The sequence below is a fragment of the Stegodyphus dumicola genome, chromosome 4 (assembly GCF_044657685.1).
Source record: "Stegodyphus dumicola isolate Sdum_Otavi_A_Nest chromosome 4, ASM4465768v1".
In the NCBI taxonomy this organism is placed as follows: domain Eukaryota; kingdom Metazoa; phylum Arthropoda; class Arachnida; order Araneae; family Eresidae; genus Stegodyphus; species Stegodyphus dumicola.
Genome location: NC_140771.1, coordinates 86,952,677 through 86,973,303, shown reverse-complemented (window position 1 = coordinate 86,973,303; position 20,627 = coordinate 86,952,677). Strand labels below are relative to the sequence as shown.

The window sequence follows — 20,627 nt, the reverse complement described above, 5'->3', positions numbered from 1 at the left end:
ATAAAATATAGAATGGGGTAGAACAGATTATAAAACATAATATAGAAAATAACACAAAATGTAGCAGAGAATGGAATAAAGCATGGAATATCATATAGAATGAAACAGAATAGAAACAGTTGATGAAAATCAACTTCAAAACATTGCAAAATCAAACTTGATCGATAAAGTGTATTTCCAGTTAGATGATATCGAGTCCATATCCTGCTCGATTTCACAAGCTTGTTTCTCAACCACGCTTTCGTTGGTGTAATGAACATAGGAATGCTTATGCATGAACTTAGCCTCGGCTTACCGCTCCCACCCAAATCCTCTGAGTGGGCGAAAGTACGATAATATCTTCTTTGAACTATGACGATCAACTTAACTCAGGTGGCGACATGGAGAGAATAACGGATATTGGAATGATGATAATATGTTTGTTCAGGCCTATCACCGCGAGCAAGGCGTGATAGAAGCTGAAAATTTCCACTTAATGCGAAGTATTGCTCCCAAATTATTCGAAACCTGGACATGAAGTTTTACGTCTTTGTTGTAGCGTTAGAAGGAATACTTCTAGGCTTAGCATCAGGTTAGTCCGTTTTATTTACCCATTTTCTGTCATTAAATGTTCAATGATTGGTATACATCATCAAATGTTGCTGAAAATGAATAACGAAAGGTAAAGAAAAGAATCTGTGGATATTTTCTCTTATAGGACAAAACCCATCAGTTTTCTGTCGAACGACATATGCGCAGTTTGATATTTTAAGTGACACCTTCATTGCAAAACATAGAAATAATAACAAAAACATATTTGAAGAATCTTAGCAAACATTATTGACTATTTATTATCTTTAAATCTAATCTTTTGTTTTAATATTTTATAATAGTGTTCTTAGGAATGTATGACCCTATCACGAAATTGAAAATTTCCCGAGAAGTAGCTGTCTATTTTTTCGGTTTAAGAACGATGCAACGTTAAATATCATTGGTGATTATAATAATCTTGGTACGATTTTGGGACCAACTAATGTTAAAATGTAAAGAACATTTTTTTAAATGTTCGATTTTATCTGAACTTATAGTCATAAGTTTGCATCGGGATTTCTATCATATGGAAGAGCTTTTCATTAAAATTTCCAGGGGTATTCATTTTCATTTTTATTCATTACTTTCTAGAATCCATCACTAATGGTGGGTTGGAATTTAGAGAGCTCATTTTCAAGAGATCAAAGACACAATAGTCCATCGGTGAAACGTCAAAGAAAGATGCTTTATTTTTTACCACGGTATTTTTCATAATGATATTTTCAAACTTCATTTTTTATGCTTTATTTTATACGATGATGTTTTATATCATGTTTTATTACTTTTTTTCCTCCCACAGTGCCTTATAAGACAATGTTTCCCGCTTGCAGTATTTTCGGCGGACATCAGTTATTTAGTTGAACATAAAATGGATTATCAGATACGTTTTTATTTTTCCTTTGCAAGTGCTTCCGTTTTTCATGTCTCAAAAGCGCGATTTAGAGTAGATATTAATTTATATATAGCGTTGTTCAAACATAGGTATTTTGATATAAAGTAGGGTTTTTTCTGAAATGACACATCGATTTTTTTCCATATTTCGATTCTACAAGTTATGCAGAAGTGCCATATTTAGTAAAATCGAACAAGCAGTTTTTAAAAAATTAGCTCTCAAAATTTTAGCTTCTCAATGTTAATTGAATTTTATGTATAATTATTAACGTTTCTTTTTTTTTTTATTAAACTCACTTTCTTTCACACTTTCACTTCTTTCACAGCTTGAAATTTAGGCTCAATCCAAATAAAATTCGCAGCTATTTTCTGATTTATTTTTAAAATTTGTATTTTTCTGTAATTCTTATAAAATTTTTGAAAACATTTTTGAATCATAACTTACAAAGTTTTAAACATTACCTTAAAGTAGATGTATTTCTAGAAAAATAGAATTTTTAATCAAAATTTCCCAAGATATACGTAAATTTTGCCGCATTTTAAAATTTGGCGCATTTGTTATTATAAGCTTTAATAACGGCAAACGTGGTTTATGCACTTTTGAAAGAATGAACGATGCACCCTTCTTTCCGCTCGCGCACAATGAAAGGGAAAAGAAACTAACATACCATACATTAAGAAATCTCACTAAATTTTGCAAAATTTAATATTTAGGTGTAATTTGAGTCATAGGATCGAAATATGAAAAAAAATCGATATGCCATCATCATCATCATAAGGGCACAGCACCGATCCTCCTAGCCGACACAAGCCGGCCGTATTTACGATATGTCATATCAGTAAAAGTTTTTTTTGTGTCAAAATACCTATATATGATATAATATGCTGTTATATATAAATATAATACATAACCTAAGTTGCGCCTTCAAGACATGAAAAACGGAAATTAAGTTTCGTCAAAATCGGCCCAGTAGAACGGGAGTCTGTCCCTTTTTTTTGGTTAGACTGTATACCATCAGTGCAGAATGTTCCTAATACATTTCCTTTTACTAATAGCTTTTACTTATTCTAAAAGTAATGTTACAGCTTTAGCAAGTAGCAAATCATACCGCAGCAGTTTTCACGCGTTCTTCTATTCGATTCGTTACAGAATCAGAGGCTTACTAGGAGGTGAAGAAGCTGGCTACCGAAGAAGGCCAGGCTTCGACAACCGATGACACGCGGGTCACCGAGTTCATATTTTTAAGTGACCCACTTGATTTCCGGAAAGGAAGTATAATGCATAAAAATAAATTATAACTCATAGATATGAAACAATACTTAAAAAATACATGAAAAACAATCTGAAAATAAATGATAACAATAATATTTTTGTTTGATTACAAAGTTGCAGTAACGAATATGTATTTAATTTTTGAAAAATGAAAATTGTAAATCCGATAAATTTCGCAACGTCGATCTGTAATATATCCTTGAAAGACATCTGGCAACATTAATGTCGTTCTCTTTGTTCATTCTCATTTGTAGTATTTGTACAATAGAGTTAAATTCAGTAGCGAAACAAATGAATGGCCTTGCCATTTGGTGCGCCTTTGATTCAACTTATAAATGCGAGGAAACATTTCCACGCATGAAATTTATTTTCAGTAAGAACAGGAGCAGGTTAACTATCGAAAATTCAGAAGTTTGTATTTAAGTCAGCTCTAAGACTTGACTAAATTGACGTCACAGGTTCAGTATCAGGAAAGCCATTGATATAGAAGGAGTTCATTCAGTTATATTTGTTTCTATAAAAATTATAATTTTAAATTTTATGTTTAAAGTTTAAAACATATTCTAATTATTTTCTCAATAAAAAATTTATCTAATTATCCACCAAAAAAGACTCTTTTAAAATGAAAATACCGCTGACCCAAAACATCTTCTTAATACATAAATTTTGGTTATAACTTATATTATAAAAATATTATAAATTTTGGTTTATATTATGTTTGGCTTATATTATAAATTTTGGTTTTGGTTAATTTACATCCGCTGCAAAAAACGGTTGCCGACCTCTGCTGTGGGCTTATGACATTTACAACAGTACAGAAGAAAATTTATAGAATTTCTATGCCTTTTATATAAATGGTTAGTCACAAATTTTGAATATCATCTTCAAAAAGGAAAAGGAATAACTATAATTGGTTTATTTCTTGCATGCGACAGACAATTTATCATTTTAAGGTAACCAGGCAGATGAATCGTATAGAAATGCCAAAAGCCGAACTAGGTGTTGTGTTCTATATGCTATGTATATTCTTCTGTTTAATTATGCTGCGAATCATCATTCAAGATACAAGATAAAATATTTCTTTGCAACGTAATGTTTTAGTAAAATGTATTTTATGCATCTGTGCGCAGTTTTTGTTACACTTAAGAATTTAACTTTATTGGATTGCAAGTATTATATTTGGTAGAACCCCAAAAATATTCCGTTTCATTACATTTTAAATTCATTAATGAAAACCATGTAAAGTTTGAATGATGAATAAAGAAAAAAAAAAGGAACTGATGAATATTGTTACATCTACAAAAAAGAAGTGAATAATAAATTTTTTAAAAAATCTGAAAATGTTCAGGTTGTTAACGTTTTTAAAAGAGCTGTTTTAAAGTTTAATATCAATAGAGATGGTTAAGGCGGAAGAGTGAAACATTTTACAGGATACTAAATTAATACACATTGGCATTAACGTAGAAACATTTATAAAGCATTTTCTCCCTTCTTTCCGCGTGCCTTCGTCATGTAACTGGAAGCATACTCAACGAATATTCAAACAGTCCAAGGTTCGAGTCCTGGCTATATATCTCCTGCTTCAAAATAACCTAATGATTCTTCAAGTGGCTCCCGAACCCAAAGTTGGTGGATGATAATTCGTTGCCACTAGGATTTGGCGACTGGGTCACCCAATCTCCAGTTTCCTTTAAAAAGGAGAATTACATAAGGTATTTTCCCCTTTCTTTTGTAATTGGAAGCGTACTCGACTCGTATTCGAGAGATTCAGGGTTCGAGGTCGTGCGAGGGCATCGCACATTCTCCTGCTTCAAAATCAGCTAATGACTCTAGAATTATGCATATATGTATTTATATTATGCATATATATATTTATGTCATGGATAATTTTCATACAAGTATACATTTCAATAAAATATTTAATGTTTTAAGCTATGTATATATATTTTCCTTTATATATTTCTATAAACATACTGAATGTTTTTAATTAGATATATCACGAATGAAATGCATTTTTATTAAATCAATTCAAATCAAAAGTAAGGTAAGTAATACTGTTTTAAAAGCATTGTCTTTTGCAAAAATTAATTCAAAAGTGAAATAAATAATACTTAAGATCTGCTTTTTAATAGCTTAGTTTTTAATCCGTAACAAAGAGATTCAATTTGAAAGATAAATATGTATCTTACATTTTACGTAATGGCAACAGACTCGGAAGAAAGGTAAAATGAAGCATTGACAGCGGCATTTATTATTATGGAGGAAAAAGTCAGCGAAGTATGGATGGAAAAATTTAATCATAAATGAATTTTGTTTATGACAATGTTTCGTCCATCATTCCGCTCTACTGAAGCATTGTCTTGCAAAGAAAAAGCTAACAATTCTCAATCATCCCCCCTCTTACTAGACTTGTCATTTGAAAACTACTTTCTTTCTTAACGTGAGGTTTCATTTTAAAGGTCATTAATTTAATAGCATTGAAGCGGTTAAAAAAATCATAACCGGAGACATAAACAGTATTCGAAAAGGTAAATTCTGCGAAGGAATCAAGCAGTTCTATGATCGATTCAAACTTTGTATTCATTTAGAGAGATTTTATATTGACGGTTAAAACATAAGAATGTTTTATCTTTTTAAAGTTTTGGTTTCATACAAACTTAGCCCTAAAACTTGAGTGCACAGAGTACGCCTTGGATATTCCAAAATTCCTGCTGTTTAGTTGTAAATAATTTTTGCACGAATGTAGTCCTGAATGGAAGAATCAAAATGGAAGAAGGACCGAAAGGATCAAATCTGAAGAGAATGGAAGGATCAAAATGTACATAAATTCAGAAATTCGATAAATAATAATAAGTTTTTTAACCTTACCCACATTAAGAATCCATAGACCGTATACTGTCTGTGGTTTACCAGATGGCCTTCGACTGGTCACCTATTCATCATCAGTTAATTTGGTGGTCACCACGTTGTAGGGCTTATATTTATTTTAACTAACATTTATTTTAAGTTTAAACTATCTTTCCTGTCAAGCCTTACTTTCCCCTGGAATTGCCAATGCCAAAGTATGTAAATTTTAGTAGAACGCGCAAAGTATTCAAAATTGTCAGCGGAAAGTAATCTGAGTTAAATAGAAGGGAAACGAGTTCGAAGGGTGCTTTCTTGCTTCACGAGCGTGGAGGTGGCTTGGTAGAAATTGAAGAACCACGCGTTTCGGCCTGTGTGCTTGCCTCGGCAAATAGTTAAATCTTTCAACGTAATATTCAGAAGTTTGCTGAATTATCAGCGGTATCATAGAACGCGGTTAGGTTAGTTACGTTTAGAGAGCCTCGTAGGTAGTCACTTGTTATTATTCATTTTTAGTTTCTTATTTTTATTTTACCGCCGGGTCGGCGTAGTTTGTGAGCGTCAAGAGCACGCATCTGTAATTTCTAAAGTTGAATAAAAAGGGATTTAAACCCTTCTCAAGACTTTGTGTACTTTCCAGTTCATAGCAGTCACCACTATTGTTGCGTGCAGGTTGGGGCCTCGCAACATTACAACTTAATCACCAACTGGTTATAAATTGACCAAAATTTCTAATTCTATCACCAGTCGAATATCATAAGTTCTATCACTAGTTCACCAACAACATCAAACGGTCATTAGATAAGAGCTGCTCACCAGTGATTTTTTGCTCACCAGTGACCTACAACCATTGCTCAACCAGTGATCACCAGCTAGCTGAGCTCATTTGATCACAATCTGGGCATGATCACCAGTTGGTGCTCAGCTCAATTGATCACCATTTGGGCATGATCACCAACTGGCCATTGCTGCAACTCAGTATTACGTACAAGCTGTATTGTGCTTAGAGATACTCATAACTAAGAGCAGTGACAACACTGCATGCGAACATTTCGTAAATATGGATCATGCTGCTAAGCCTTGTTAGCTAAGGATTTTCATACGTATTTGCCAAATGGTATCAACCTGAACAGATAGTTTCGTTCTCGGCTGATTCGGTCATGTTCCCACTCACAATCCTGCCGTTTTTTTTGAAATTGTTTACGAGGAATAAACAGTGCGCGTGAGATCTTGTTTTTTGTTGAAAAAAACTAAAGCTGAGGCCTTTTTTAAGTTCTTGCAGCCCTTTAAAAATAAGGCTTTAATTCAATCACAAATGTACGAGTGTTTCACATTCAAAAATGACAACAAGTCAGATGAAGATTGCTACAGTTTGAGTATGTGTTGAAGAGCGGCATTGAGGAAAACTACGGAAAATGTGCGATTGACGAAGATCATAGAATAACCATTCAACCAAGTTTATGAAGAAATTTTCTGATAATTCTTGAGGAAAAATAGCGCGGTGCTTCCTAATAAATCTTCTTGCTCAATATTTTTTATAATTTTCACAGATAAAGAAAGTTTTCAAAAGGCAATGTTAGGTGCCTTGCCTTAATATTCTGCATGAAGAGATTTTCAGCGCGCGGAGTAAAAATCTCTATCAATGCGGTAGAGAACACATGTAAGGGATTTACGGTAGACGCTGCTTAATATTATCATTCGGATTCCGTTATCGAATTGTTTAGATCCACCAGTTTGTATACGAAAACATGGAAAATACGTAGCTTAATGTGATACACAGCTCGGTTAATATAAGGATAATATTATAGAATGATGTTTTAACAAAATTAAAGGAAATTGTTAAATAAAAGATAAAGTTGCCAAATAAAACCGAAAAAAATTACAAATTTGCCAAATAGAAAATGGTAAAAAAAAAAAAAAAAAAAAAAAAAAAAAAAAAAAAAAATTAAGAGAGGAAAAATTAACCCTAATTTGGTAAGGATTTTTAATAGCTATCGATTTCTACGGCAATCAGACACATGCTCATCTTCTAAAGAAGCTAAAAAATACATTTTTTTCTCAGGAAGTCGCTGGAAAAAAAATTACGCAAAACTAAGGCAGCCTTTTTTTTTCGCTTAATTTTAAATCCTATATTAGCACAATCACTGCGAATCTAATTAAGTCAATCATGAACAAAGGAATTTTTTTCCAAGTTTTTGAAACACAAAAAGTTTGACTTTCGTACGACGAAAATTGGCTGAAACATTTAATTTTAAAATTTGAAATCTTTGACGACATTTTGAAGTTGCATTGCGGGTCGATTAATAAATGAATTAGAATAATTCGAGGGGGATTTTTCATGCTTAAATATCATTCAATAATATCTTTCATGATTCCCTAGTGTCTTTATTTATAATTTGGTTACATGCCGATAGAATTTTCAGACAAGTAATTTATAAGTTTTCAAAATCTAAAATTACGTTATTAATATTCTTATAAGGTTTTTTTCTTTTAAAAATTTAATCTGAAAATCCTGTAAAAATTGATTAATAATCCGAAAATTCATTAAATAATATTTCTGATTTATAATTACTGTGAGTAATATTACGAATACGCTACATTCCAATACTAAAGCCTTCCAGTGTTTCTGTAACACAAACTCTATTATAAAATTCTATGAATAAGATATTGTTTCCTTGGAAAAAAAGTTAAAACTGATCAGTATTTTTTACCATAGTCTGCATAGAAATGCTCTTTACGTAATCTCTTAACCCCAGAAGCCTTTTTTCCGATATTTTGTTTTTAGTTGCGTACAAATGTAAACATTTCGCTCTGCAATTTTTTGCACAGCCCCTGAATATGATTCCCGATCCCTTATCAAATATTTCGGCCAGTTTTTGTCGTACGGGAATCAAACCCTTCGTGTTTTATTTTTTATAATGTTTGTAAAGACTTTGCCTGTAACTAAATGTAACTTGGGGCAAATACTCCAGTTAATATGTAAACGACTTATTGCTATATCTAATATGAAATAGAACTTAAGAAGGGTATAAAAGAACCTTTTCTTTTATTTAAAATTACGTAAGCTGAACAGAAGGCAGATCTGGCGCTTGAAAAATCAATTTATGGCGTGAACTAAAAAGTACAATTTTAAATTAAAATTAAATCTAATTAAGTTTCCCAAAATCCAAAGGCTATGCAGTTATATTTAAACACAAAACTTTGCTCTTAAGCTTACACCGATGTGACAACACTATCAAGAAAAATAAAGCAACGCCGTAGACAAAAAAGCTTATCTTAGAATAACAAACCGTAATGTGGTTTTAAGCAGGCAGAACGCGCTCTGTCTAAACAATCTCAAACCCCCACTTAAGTACACGAGAGCTATTCTGCCAGGAAAACGGAAACAGAAAAGTGACTGTTCAGATTCTGAACGTAGCTGGTTAATTAACATAAATAAACCCTACAAATATCTACAGCTCTACAGTCTAAAAAGGTGTATAATTTTCTAATTACGACACAGCTCAATGAATCTGTTACTTGTAGAAAAACTAGGTCTAGCAAGAAAACAGTACTAACTAAAATTTAAGTTTCACTTCCTTTTCAATTTATTTGAAATTATCACGAGCTACATGGAAAATCACGAATTACTTGTCTATCATAACAATGGAATAATAAGTATTCGATGTAGACACCAGATGGCTTCCCTGTATGCACCATTAAATTTTACACATTTTTTCTGAACTTTATTTAATTTTATTTCCTTGAATTTCATTAGGGATATAGTTTTAATTCAATTGATTGAGTTCTTACTAAACAGGAAAATACAAGGCAAGGCAAAAATCCATAAAAACTCGTTAAATCTTAAACGTAAAACACCACCAAATACAGTTAAAAATAGATTTAAAAAATAATTTTTACAGTTAAAATTACAGTTTCTAGGCAAATTCAAGAAATCCGATCAGCGGTCAGGAAGTCATATTTTTCGGTGCACAAAATGTAAAGTTTACTTTTGGTTCCACTTGGCAAAAAGACATAGAGGTTGGTGTACAAATTTCACTATTTTACTAAGAATAGTTTACTATTTTACTAAGAATTTCAAGTTTAAACAAATGGCGGCATTTTTAAGATCAGAAATACTGCTTAAACTTTTAAATTGTTGATAATTCTACAAATACTGCATGCATATTAATTAAAAGCATAAAAACCTTAATCGGAACATAAGAAGAACATAATTCAATCTCTTTTAAAGAAAAAAATGCATAATTTACGACATAGAAGGAAAAAAAAAAAACAGATCTCACGTAGCTGAGTAAGGGGAGGAGTGTATTATCTGATGGCAACAAAAAAGGGAGGTTCACAAGTAGATGTTATTAGAAGTTCTATATACAAAATTTCAACGTTTTACGGCTACTCGATTTTGAGTTACGCGAGATACATTTGTATGTGAAGACGCCACAAAATAAATCTCTTCTGAATCCATTTCAAATCTGTTTTACAATTCATTTTGGACAAAAGAGTCCTTTATTCTCTCCTTACGTACAGATATCAGGCAAGAACATCGTCCAAATGGATTCGAGAGCGGCCAAAATGGATAGTTTCGTTGAAATATGATATTCAAAATTTTTTGGGATTACAAACTTCGTTACTTAGTACAAGGAAATAAAAAGGGTGTAAAGATGGCTAAGGACTTTTTAATGGTCCTGTATTATAGAATATCAGATTTTTTAACAGAAGTATTCTACATTAAATGAATGACTAAACTATGTTACTGTGATAGCTTACGCGGATGATACAGTATTAATTGTTAAACGTAACCTAAAGAATAATTAAAAAATCAATGCAAGACTTTTATTAAATTATTCGATTCGCTTTGTTCCAAATACAAATAAAAATCTCAGAAATAAATCTTCATCTCTTATTATCAGTAAATAAGGAGAGAAAAAATATAACAATATCCTATTTTCATACTCAAAGGAAAGAGAATTAAATGTGTTAAATAATTAAAATATTTAGGTTTAACATTGGAGCTTAACTGGATACCAGATATACAAAATTAAAAAACGAGAACAAAAATTATTTTAGGTCATATTAATCTTTTGATGGTCATCAACAAACTCAGCTTGCATTCCAGTTACGCACACAATGCGCGCAAACGAACACAGCTCGCAGTAGAAATTTACGATTGACAGATATCACGCATATCTAGGAAGAATGAATTTCTTAATCTCGCAACCGCCGAAGGGATGAAAGATATCAGAGCATTAATTGGGATTACAACCCATACACACAGAAGCAAATATACAGCGTTATAATACTAGAAAAGACTGCTAATTACACAGTTGCTATCTGGGTATTTCTGATACAAAACAGAAAAATTAAATATGTGCTATGCATTGAACCCCCATTCCTTACAATTAACAATACTTAGCGCATTATGTCAAATGCTCCAGCTATTGTGCTCGCAAGTTTACTTGAGAGCCCAACAGCTGCAATAGATATTGCATACTGCAGTGTTCCATTGTACAGCATGAAGGAATTCTCATGACTGATCTATAATTCGAAAGGCAAGTAAGCCATGCCGGAGAAGAATTTAAACCACTCTTTTATGAATAAACCACAACTTTAGATAACAATCATCCGGCACACGAAGGAATACCTCAAAGTTTATTCATTATTAAAAATAATAACGATGCCCAGCTTGAACGTTTCATATCCCAGTCCCTAGAATCTACACCAAAGGTTCTAAAATTAGCGATAGTGTGGGATGCGCACTGGAGGCTGACTCTGTTTAGTATCAATGGTAACACCTTGACAATGAAAATGGTATATTCCAAGCAGAAGCACTAGGTATTATATAAGTAACTGAATGTATTGTAAACCAGTGTGGTCCAACCTTTAGTTGCCCGAGAGCCAATCAAACGTTAGTATAGGAGAGTGAGCGTCAGAGACATTACAGAAAGACAATGAATTACATATAAATCACTATTTTAATACATCATTTTATTTTACAGTCTAGAAATCAATGTGATGATTGGCACTGCTTTTTTGATGCAAGTTTATCAATGCCCACTATAATTTCAGTAGGGCAAAGTGTCAGGCTCGATCCCAGTGAAGCACTTTCAATGCTATTTCTCGTTTTCGATTTAAGTTGTTTGAGAGCAGAAAAAGCATTTTCACACATATATGTACTGCCAAGCAGCGATAAAATTTGCAAAGAGAATTTATGCAGTTTGAGAAAACGTTCTTTGGAAATCAGTTTCCAAAAATGTTTAGTGATATAACACTTTTTAGTCTGGTAGAATGAATCACCCTGAAGATTACGAATTTCCATTTGGGGGTTGTTTAGTAATGAAAGTTTTCTTTTTCGGGAGTTAAAATCCTGGAACTCTTTCTTGATATCAGTAATTATTTTATGAAACATACTACAATTTGTGTCATTTTCTTCTTTCAGCTGCTGGCAAAATGGGAATTATTTGCCTTCAGTGCAGTTTGCATTACATTAATTTTGTTTCGAAAGCCTTCAATATGTCCCTAAAGCTAGGATATATTTTGCTTTGAGCCTTGTAATTTTAAGTTTAAGGCACTTAGATGGGATGTTAAATCTGTCAGAACAGCAAGGTTATTTAAAAACTGGATTTCTTCCAATTTTTCTTGATACTCGTGCCCAATTGTTTTTTTCTGAGGAAATCAAGAATTTTATTTCTCAACACAAAAAACTGTTGCAGACTATTTCCAGCACTTAGCTTAGCCCGCGCACTTGACGGTACAATGAAATGTTACCATACTCAGCATCCGAATTGTCCACAAATGCAATAAATGCTCTCTGTCTCTGGGCTTTGCCTCCTCTTATTAAATTTACAATATTTACAACAGTTTCCATAGTCTCACTGAGCCGTATAATTTTTATTATTTAATTATTATATTTAATATAATTATTTATATTTAATATTTATTATTTAAAGCAGTGAGATAGGTCTTTCTTTTTTCCAAATGTTTAACTAACATTTTTATTTTCAAGTAAGAAGGATAAGGGCCAACCAAACAAATAAGAAGACCACATGCAGGCCGCAGGTTGAACCACGCTGTTGCAAACAATAACATTATTCATTCAAATATCTGTACTAATAGTATGCCAGTGCTTTTTACATTTTAAAAATATCCACAGACAACATTATTAATTTACAAGATTTAGCAATTATTACGAAAAAGGAAGAGAATTCAGGTCAATATTTGTTGGATAAAAACTCATTCTGGATCACATGCCAATGAATTGACATACGATCCAGGCGTTTAGCAAGAAAGGCAGCTGAAAGTTATATTGTGGAATACACACCCATTTCTTAGCCTAGATCATATCTTTAAAAATATCTCCTGACATGCTCACTGAAAAACTGGCAAGAAGGATAGAATTTTTCTGAACAGCTCAGATGCTCCTTTAACCATATGACAACAGGTGATCTAAACCGTCAAATTTCGATTCCGTAATTATCAAGTTACATAACAGGACATGATTTCTTCGCAGCGTGTTACTAAAAGCATAGATTTACCAATACTGATCATTGTGTCAGTAGGGACACTGGATCTCCAGATCGGGTTATGAGGAAAGAATCATCCGATTACAAAATTTAATATTTTCCTTAATTAGAAACAGAAAAATTATAATGAATATTTGATTTTAAAGAAGAAATGCTAGATTTTTAGTTTGTAACACTTTCTTTCCGCAACAGGAGGCAGCACTATTGTCATTAAGTTCTTTTTGAAATTTTGAAAAGAAGTGGAAGTAACGTCTAAGCAGGCGAAGGTTTTTTTGTGTGCTCTTCTTTTGCAAGAAATCAATTAGTAATAACTGTTCAGAGTGAATTTAAGAGAAAATACCATAGCACCGATATCTCAGAGTATCTGAAAGTGGTATAACCAGTTCCAGGAAACTGGATGTCTGGGTAAAGGCAAAGGTTCACGGCAACCTGGTGTTTTCAGCAGAGAATGTCGAAATAGTGCGAGATACTTTTTTACGCAGCCCGAGGAAATCAACGGTTCGTATTAGTCGTGAACTTGGAATACCTCAGCCTACGGTTTGGACTGCGTTGGGTAAACAATTGTATTTTAAGATTACAGATTGCAAAGCATGCAAGCACTGAAGACTGGCGACGAGTTTCAAAGCCATGCCTTTTCATGGATGAAGATACGTAAGACGAGCATTTCTGCAATAAACTTGTATTTAAGTGATGAACTCGCCTTTCATTAAGTGACAAAATAAACCTCTATAATATGTGAATCTAGGGGATCGGATCGCAAAATCTCTATGCCCATGCCTACATTGAAGGCGTAAGGATATCCCCAAAAGTAAACTTCTTTTGTGTAGTATCTTCATCAAATGTTTTTGGACCGTTTTAGCCGAAAAATCAGTGAATGGTATTACCAACCTCTATATGCTGGAAATTTGGCTTTTCCCTCAGTTGAAGGAAGATATGCAAAATTTCATTTTTCAATAAGATAGTTCATTGTCCCATTGGCTTTTGGACGTTAGTAAAGTTCTAAACAGATAACTACCGCAAAATTGGATTAGTCGGCAGTGCAGACGATGATTTGGTCCTGCACGGCAACCCTCTTAGGTCACTTGGTTTAACCCACATGTTATTTCTTCCTTTGGGGATATGTCAAAGATCTTGTGTTCAAACCATCTTTGCGTACAAGTTTGCTCAAACTTAAACAACGCATTTGTGATGCTTTACAAACAGTTGATAGTAGAACATTACAATGTGTTGGGCAAGAAATGGCTTATCGCATTGATATTATACGGGTGACTAAAGGAAGTCATATCGAAAACTTGTGGAAAAACATTTAACATTTTTTCTTTACAATGACATATTATTTATAATATTCTGTTTGTAATTATGGAAAATATTAAATTTTGTACTCGGATGGTTCTTTCCTGATAATCCTAACAGAATATCCTTTAACGAAACAGTACCGTATTAAATTTCCAGCAGCTAATGTTGTTCCTTTCAAAAAATTCCTTTCTAAGAACAGATATCTTATTCTTAAAAATCTGTAAAATTATGAATACGTTGGGAAAAGATATTTGGCATCCCGCTTTGCTTTATTTATATGCTCATACAGAGTCACTGTATTTTATGAGCATAAGGAGTAAAGTTGTTAAGACATCATGGTTATTTGTGAGATCGATTTTATGAATGTTTGAAAGAATCATATGGACTCCATAAACTGTAGACTTTATTTTTAATGCAATTGCATTTTATTTTTGTATTTTTAAATTCATCTTTCATGTAAATATGTTTCAGAATTTATACTTTTAAATTATGCATTGCAATATGAAAAACGTAACTAATTTGAATCTTGTTACTTAAAATTAAAATAAGTATAGTTAATGTTAAATTTGGGACAATACCTGTTAACCATTGATAAATATCATTAGTACCATTCATTGTCAACTGAAATGACTTGCAGACATTCCATATAGTAAAGACATTCTTCATAATTAAAATGCTGTGAAAGTACGTATTGATATGTTTCCTAGCTATATTTAAATTTCGTTGCTCATTTGAAGGATACATTTTCTTATCGCTTAATGTCTATGGCCGGCTATCATTTGATTAATGTTATCAAAATGGCCATGGACACAATGTGATCGCATTAAGCGGCGTCTACAACTGTCAACTTAATTTAATCCCATTATGTTTTAGTACTGTCTCATTAATAACGGTTAAACGTCTGTCTTGCGTAACATACGTTATCTGTTTGATCCTACCCTAAGAATTTTTATATGCTTTTAGGTCAATTTAGCTCACTTAATTTACAAGCCGCAGTTGGAAGTTCTTTTTCTGCTGTTGGTGGCAGTGAAGTGTTTGAAAATGAAAATATCGAAGTGGAAGCTGGAAGTTCTATCCTTGCAAATGGCCAATCTCCTTTAGAAGCGAACGTGAATTCACCGAATCTTCAAATCAACGATCTCCTGAAACTACTTCTTAACCAACAGCAAAATGTTAACACGCCATTAACTCAGCAACAGCCACAAAATCCAGTCGCAAACGGAAACTTTCCTTCGCAAAGTCAACAGTCTGCTATCCCTGAAGCAAGTCCTTGGAACAACGCTGCTCCGCTGCTGACTTCAAATTTACCTCAGCAGCCATACAACTATCCCAATTATCCGCCGTTTTACAATCCATCAGATTATTTCGCAGGAATTCCTCCTGACTATTTTCCAGCTTTGCCATCAGACTACTATCCAGGCGGGCCGTTTCCTTATGACTATCCTCAAAATCCATCATATAATTATCCAAGAATTCCTCCAGACTACTTTGCAGGAATGCCATTTCCTTATAACTATCCTCAATATCCTTCAGATTTTTCTCCTTACGATTATCACCCGGATGCGTCTTTTAATGATGCCTACTTACCACAAGTCGTCGATGGAAAAGAATCCCTCAATGAGCTCTCAAAGCAGCCGTTGGACGAAAAACCTCAAGAAGAAGTAGAAGCCACAACTATAGGTAAACTTGACTATCAAAGTAAGCTTTTTATATTTCTTGTTAATATATAGGTCTGCTGCGCGAAAATCAAATATCCTAAACGGTCAAAGCAAGAGTGTACCTATGCATTCCCATCCGATATTTGTATGTTTCTACTAGTGAGAGTGCTGTTTGGACTCCCAGGTCACCACAAAGATCCCTGCCAGCATTTTTAATGCAATGAGTAATTTAATGAGTCCATGATTAAGTAAGCAGGAATTAAGGGTGTGGCTAGGAACTTCGGGCGATTATGTTTTCATTCCTTGGGTTGGTGAATTGCGGCTGTAGGATATGGGTGCATCCAATTTGACTCTGCTGCATTTTGGGAGGGGGTTAAGTAGCGCGTGCCGTCCAACCACGTTTTCTCTAAGGTGTTTGGAATTACTGCGAGTCTTTGTCATGGCCGTGACCATCAGAGAAACAGGCTTCGATATTAGCTCGTTTTGCTACCACTATCTCATGGTGCCATCTGTTAGTGAGGTTGAGAATTACAGCGTAACTAGCTTTTGGTTCGAGGCCAGAAGTAAACTGGAGTAACCTTTGTAGCCAAGTCATAGAAGAATACGTTAACTATCTTTAGATCCATTTCCTTTAAACTTATTTTCAAGACCACAGAAGGTAAGATCCACCAATTTTTGTCTTCAAAAAGTAGTCGTGTATCATGAGACCACTTCGAAGTTCAGCTAATTTTGCTAAGAACATTCAGCGTGAAAAAATTAATTTTAATAATAGGAATTATAACAGAGCTAATGTTCCCCTCCGTTTCATTTACGGGACTTTAATTTTTTAAGTCCTCAAACTTTGGCAAGCCAAAAGGGCAATATTTTAGTTATGCAAAAAATGCTGGCTAGTTTTTCAGCAGTCTAGTCATTAATGCGAGCATCCAAGTCCCCTTTACAAAAATGTGTTGCGATTGAAGAAGAGGATCTTATGTCAAATAGTTTCGAAATCAATAGAGCTTTATTCAAAATCAACGCAAGTCTTTCTTACTTAATTTGAGTAATAAATTGCCAACTTAAGTATGTCAGGTTTTTGTGTATTTGGATATTTAATTTAGTCATTTTTAAATACCCAAATACACAAGAAGTAACAGAAATCCAAAATGGAATTGTTTTGAAACGTTTGATTTTGAAATTAAACTTATGCTTAAAACAGTAATCAATTATAAGTATAAAGGAAACTAAGAGGGAGGGAAACAATTTAACCGACGTGAATTTTAATAAACTCTATGTCAATTAATGCTGTTTCCCTTACACTCATATATCCTTAAGGTATAAATGTGGGCAAAGTCATCTTGAATTATCAAGTGAATTAAGTTATTACATTCAGTTTATTTACATGATGTTAGTAAATGTTTCTTTAAATGGGAAAATTATTATCCTTTTATACCACCTTTTTTTACTCATTTTATCGTCCAAAAATCGGGAGGGAAAAATAATGCGAATGATTTAATATCCAGACGATACAGTTGTATTAAAAATATAACAAATGAAAATAGTCATGGATAAAATACAGGTAAGTATCGTAATATTATTTCTTTAAAAGAAATCTACATTCCAATAAGAATGCATAATAATATTGTTTCATATTTTGTATTTAGTTAGCTATTTTTAGTAGAATTGTAATTAAAATTGTTTCATATCCCTGTGCAATGCAGCGCATAACAAGTTTTAAGAGAAAGCTACGCCGAAAATCTAATGTTACGTAATTCCTATTCTTCTGACACCAGTTGTTGCGTTATTTCCTTCCTTCACGTTCGTATGGGGTTTGTGTAGATTTGGAGTGAATAACGGCGACACTTGATGAAGTATCGAAACACACTTTATTAGCCAGTATTCTGAGGACAGCTCCCAGAACACATTTACAGTCGTCGATGAACTACTATAAACACGCTGACAATATCAACGACACAGCCTCCAGGTTATCAGGCTATCACGGTAGATACAGCTTCACGGCAAAGCGCTAGAGTACAGCTCCCGACTCTGCTTGGTCGTTCTCGGAACTCCACGTACTCTCGAGATTCTCCACGCTGCAACTCGCGATGCACTCGACGACACTCAGAGCACAGCTCCCGACTCTTCGGTTCAGGCGTTCCCGGAACTCAACACGCTCTCTCAACGATGCACTAACCGCGATACACTAAAAGACTCATTCGGTGCACTCGACGACCCACTCGGCACTCGCTGCCCGGCTGTCAACTCGATCGACTCCGCAGGGATTGACTCGCTAGACGAGACATCAAATCGATACTAACTATCTCGCACTTTATTTATGGGGCACTCTCACTCGCCTTCTCGATGAGGCACACACACTAACTGATTGCGGACCAGCAGGGTTTATATAGGTTTTGGATTGTGTTCGAGAACATTCTGGACTAAACCGGTAAGAATTCGTTCCAGAAAGTTTTCCATCCGTCCATGGTATATCGCCAATTTTGTCGCCAAATGGACGATTTATCGCCAAATGTGGCAAACTTGCTCTCCCTTGTCCTTTTATGGCAACCCTAAAACTGCTTTGCGGGGAAGCGATCTTACCGTACATCCTTACAGTAAAAGTACAGGAGCACGCGCATTTAATAAATAGATATCTCGTAATTTATATTTAAATTGAAATAATGCAATTGTGTGTTAGCTGTAACTGTAATTCTACTCTTTGCTTTCCAGAAACCTCGAGAAATTAGGAGAAACTTCTCGTGACTGAATAAAAAGCTTTTCAAAAACATCTCATTTCAGTTGTTTACTTATCTGTTGTTGACTGTAGTGAATTCGCGGTGAGATCGGATTAGCTTTCTCTGCACTTTGAATTGTGTTCTATTTAACGTTTTATTACTACTGTGTAATATTGTGATATTGTACGAATATCTCTGATGAAAAATTTCAGCATTTTGTTTCATTTCTTGTGATAAGAATAGTGTTCGCGCCTTATGTAAATTTGGATTTTGTTCCCTGCAAGAGGGCGCCTGCGAGCGCCGAACTACTTGTATATCTATTGTACGAACTTGTTCTTCACACAGTCTAATAAACGCAGTAACGAACGTTTGAGTCTACTTTCCATCCGCTAACATGGTCCGTCGTGAGCCAGCGCATTTCTTTGGATGATGTGTCAAGACAATTTTTAACGTTCTGGTATAGAAGGACATTTCGTGCAGGGAAAACGGATTTATATTTTGTCTGGATTGTGAAAACAGCGGCAGGAACATGGAGTTGATTTTAAAGCAAAGGCGAATCATTAACGGTAAGTTGACTCGTTTAATTTCACAAATAAATAGTTTACAAAATCAAGAAAATTCTTTTTCTGCCATTGAAGTGTACGAAAATGATGTTAGTGCATTAAGTGTTGAAGTGAACTGTTTAAACGATAACATTCTTGGTACTTGTTCTGACGCAGAGTTTAGTAAATATGAAATAGAAATGAATGAACTATTTTCCAAATTAGATGTATTAAAAATTACTTTAAAGGAAGAATCAAGAAAACTTAGTAATTCAAGTAAAGATATAATAAATGCTAATGCAAACGGCTTGAAACTTCCTCGCGTGGAAATGCCAGTGTTTACTTCTAATTATGTTGACTGGATATCATTTAGGGATTTATTTCTTGCCAGTGTTGGAAATAATAGTACATTAAGTGACAGTCAAAAATTGCAATATCTTAAGCTTTCTGTGAAAGGTGAAGCTGCTGTTTTACTACAGTCAGTTCAAATTTCAAACGCGAATTATGAAAAGGCATGGGAAGCGCTTACTGAACGTTATGAAAACGAAATAGAAATAATAAACGCAGCATTAAATAAATTAACTTCACAACCTGTTCTAAAACATGAATCAGCTTCAGGTTTGCGGAGATTAATTGATACAACACAACAGTGTATTGATACATTAAAAATCCTTAAACAGCCGGTAAGAGCATTGGGATACTATGATTATTTTTCTGTTAAAAGGAAAACTTGATCATGAAACACTAAAAGAGTGGACGATAGAGCATTCGAACAAGAAAATTTCTGCTTTCGCTGAATTCAAGCGTTTTATTTTAAACAGAGCGAATGCTATTGCCTCTTTGGCGAAGTGCCAGAGGGAGAAGTCAATTTTGCCTTCTGAAATTAAAACTCGCGGTTCAGGTAGCAGATACGCTTTTTCGTCCCAACCTGTGGCTAATGTGTGCGTTCATTGTAAGAGTAATTCTCATTCTCAGTTATTTAAATGTGATAGTTTTTTAGAACTTCCTATCAAAGAAAAATGGGATATTATTAAAAGGAATAAATTATGTGCTAATTGTTTGAAAGATAGTAAAACGCATCCCATTTTTAAATGTCGTGCAGGAATGTGTAAATATTGTTCAAAGCCACATAATACAGTGTTATGTTCGAAAAATTCAAATGATGAAAAATGTCATATACCCATGGAACACGGAACTTCTGCTATTAGTAGCAATAACGCCACGGTGCCTGTTGCGCAAGCAGTTTTATTGCCTACTGCGATTGTTTATGTTAAAGATATTAATGGCGATTTACAAAAATGCAGGATGCTAATTGATTCAGGTAGCCA

At 33.8% G+C, this 20,627-nt stretch overlaps 1 protein-coding gene across 3 annotated transcripts in view; it reads left to right on the top strand.

Moving 5' to 3' along the window:
• Positions 1–402: 402 nt before the first annotated feature.
• Positions 403–20,627, top strand: part of LOC118182596 (uncharacterized) — an 84,461-nt gene continuing 64,236 nt past the window's right edge. Inside the window, exons 1-2 of one of the 3 annotated variants that reach the window (XM_085815153.1) lie at positions 403–571; positions 15,355–16,089. In XM_085815153.1, coding sequence (XP_085671279.1) covers positions 514–571; positions 15,355–16,089 — 793 coding nt within the window. In that variant the 5' untranslated portion in view covers positions 403–513. The remainder of the gene's footprint in view (positions 572–15,354; positions 16,090–20,627) is intronic. The other 2 variants (XM_085815151.1, XM_085815152.1) reach the window with 2 other exon arrangements.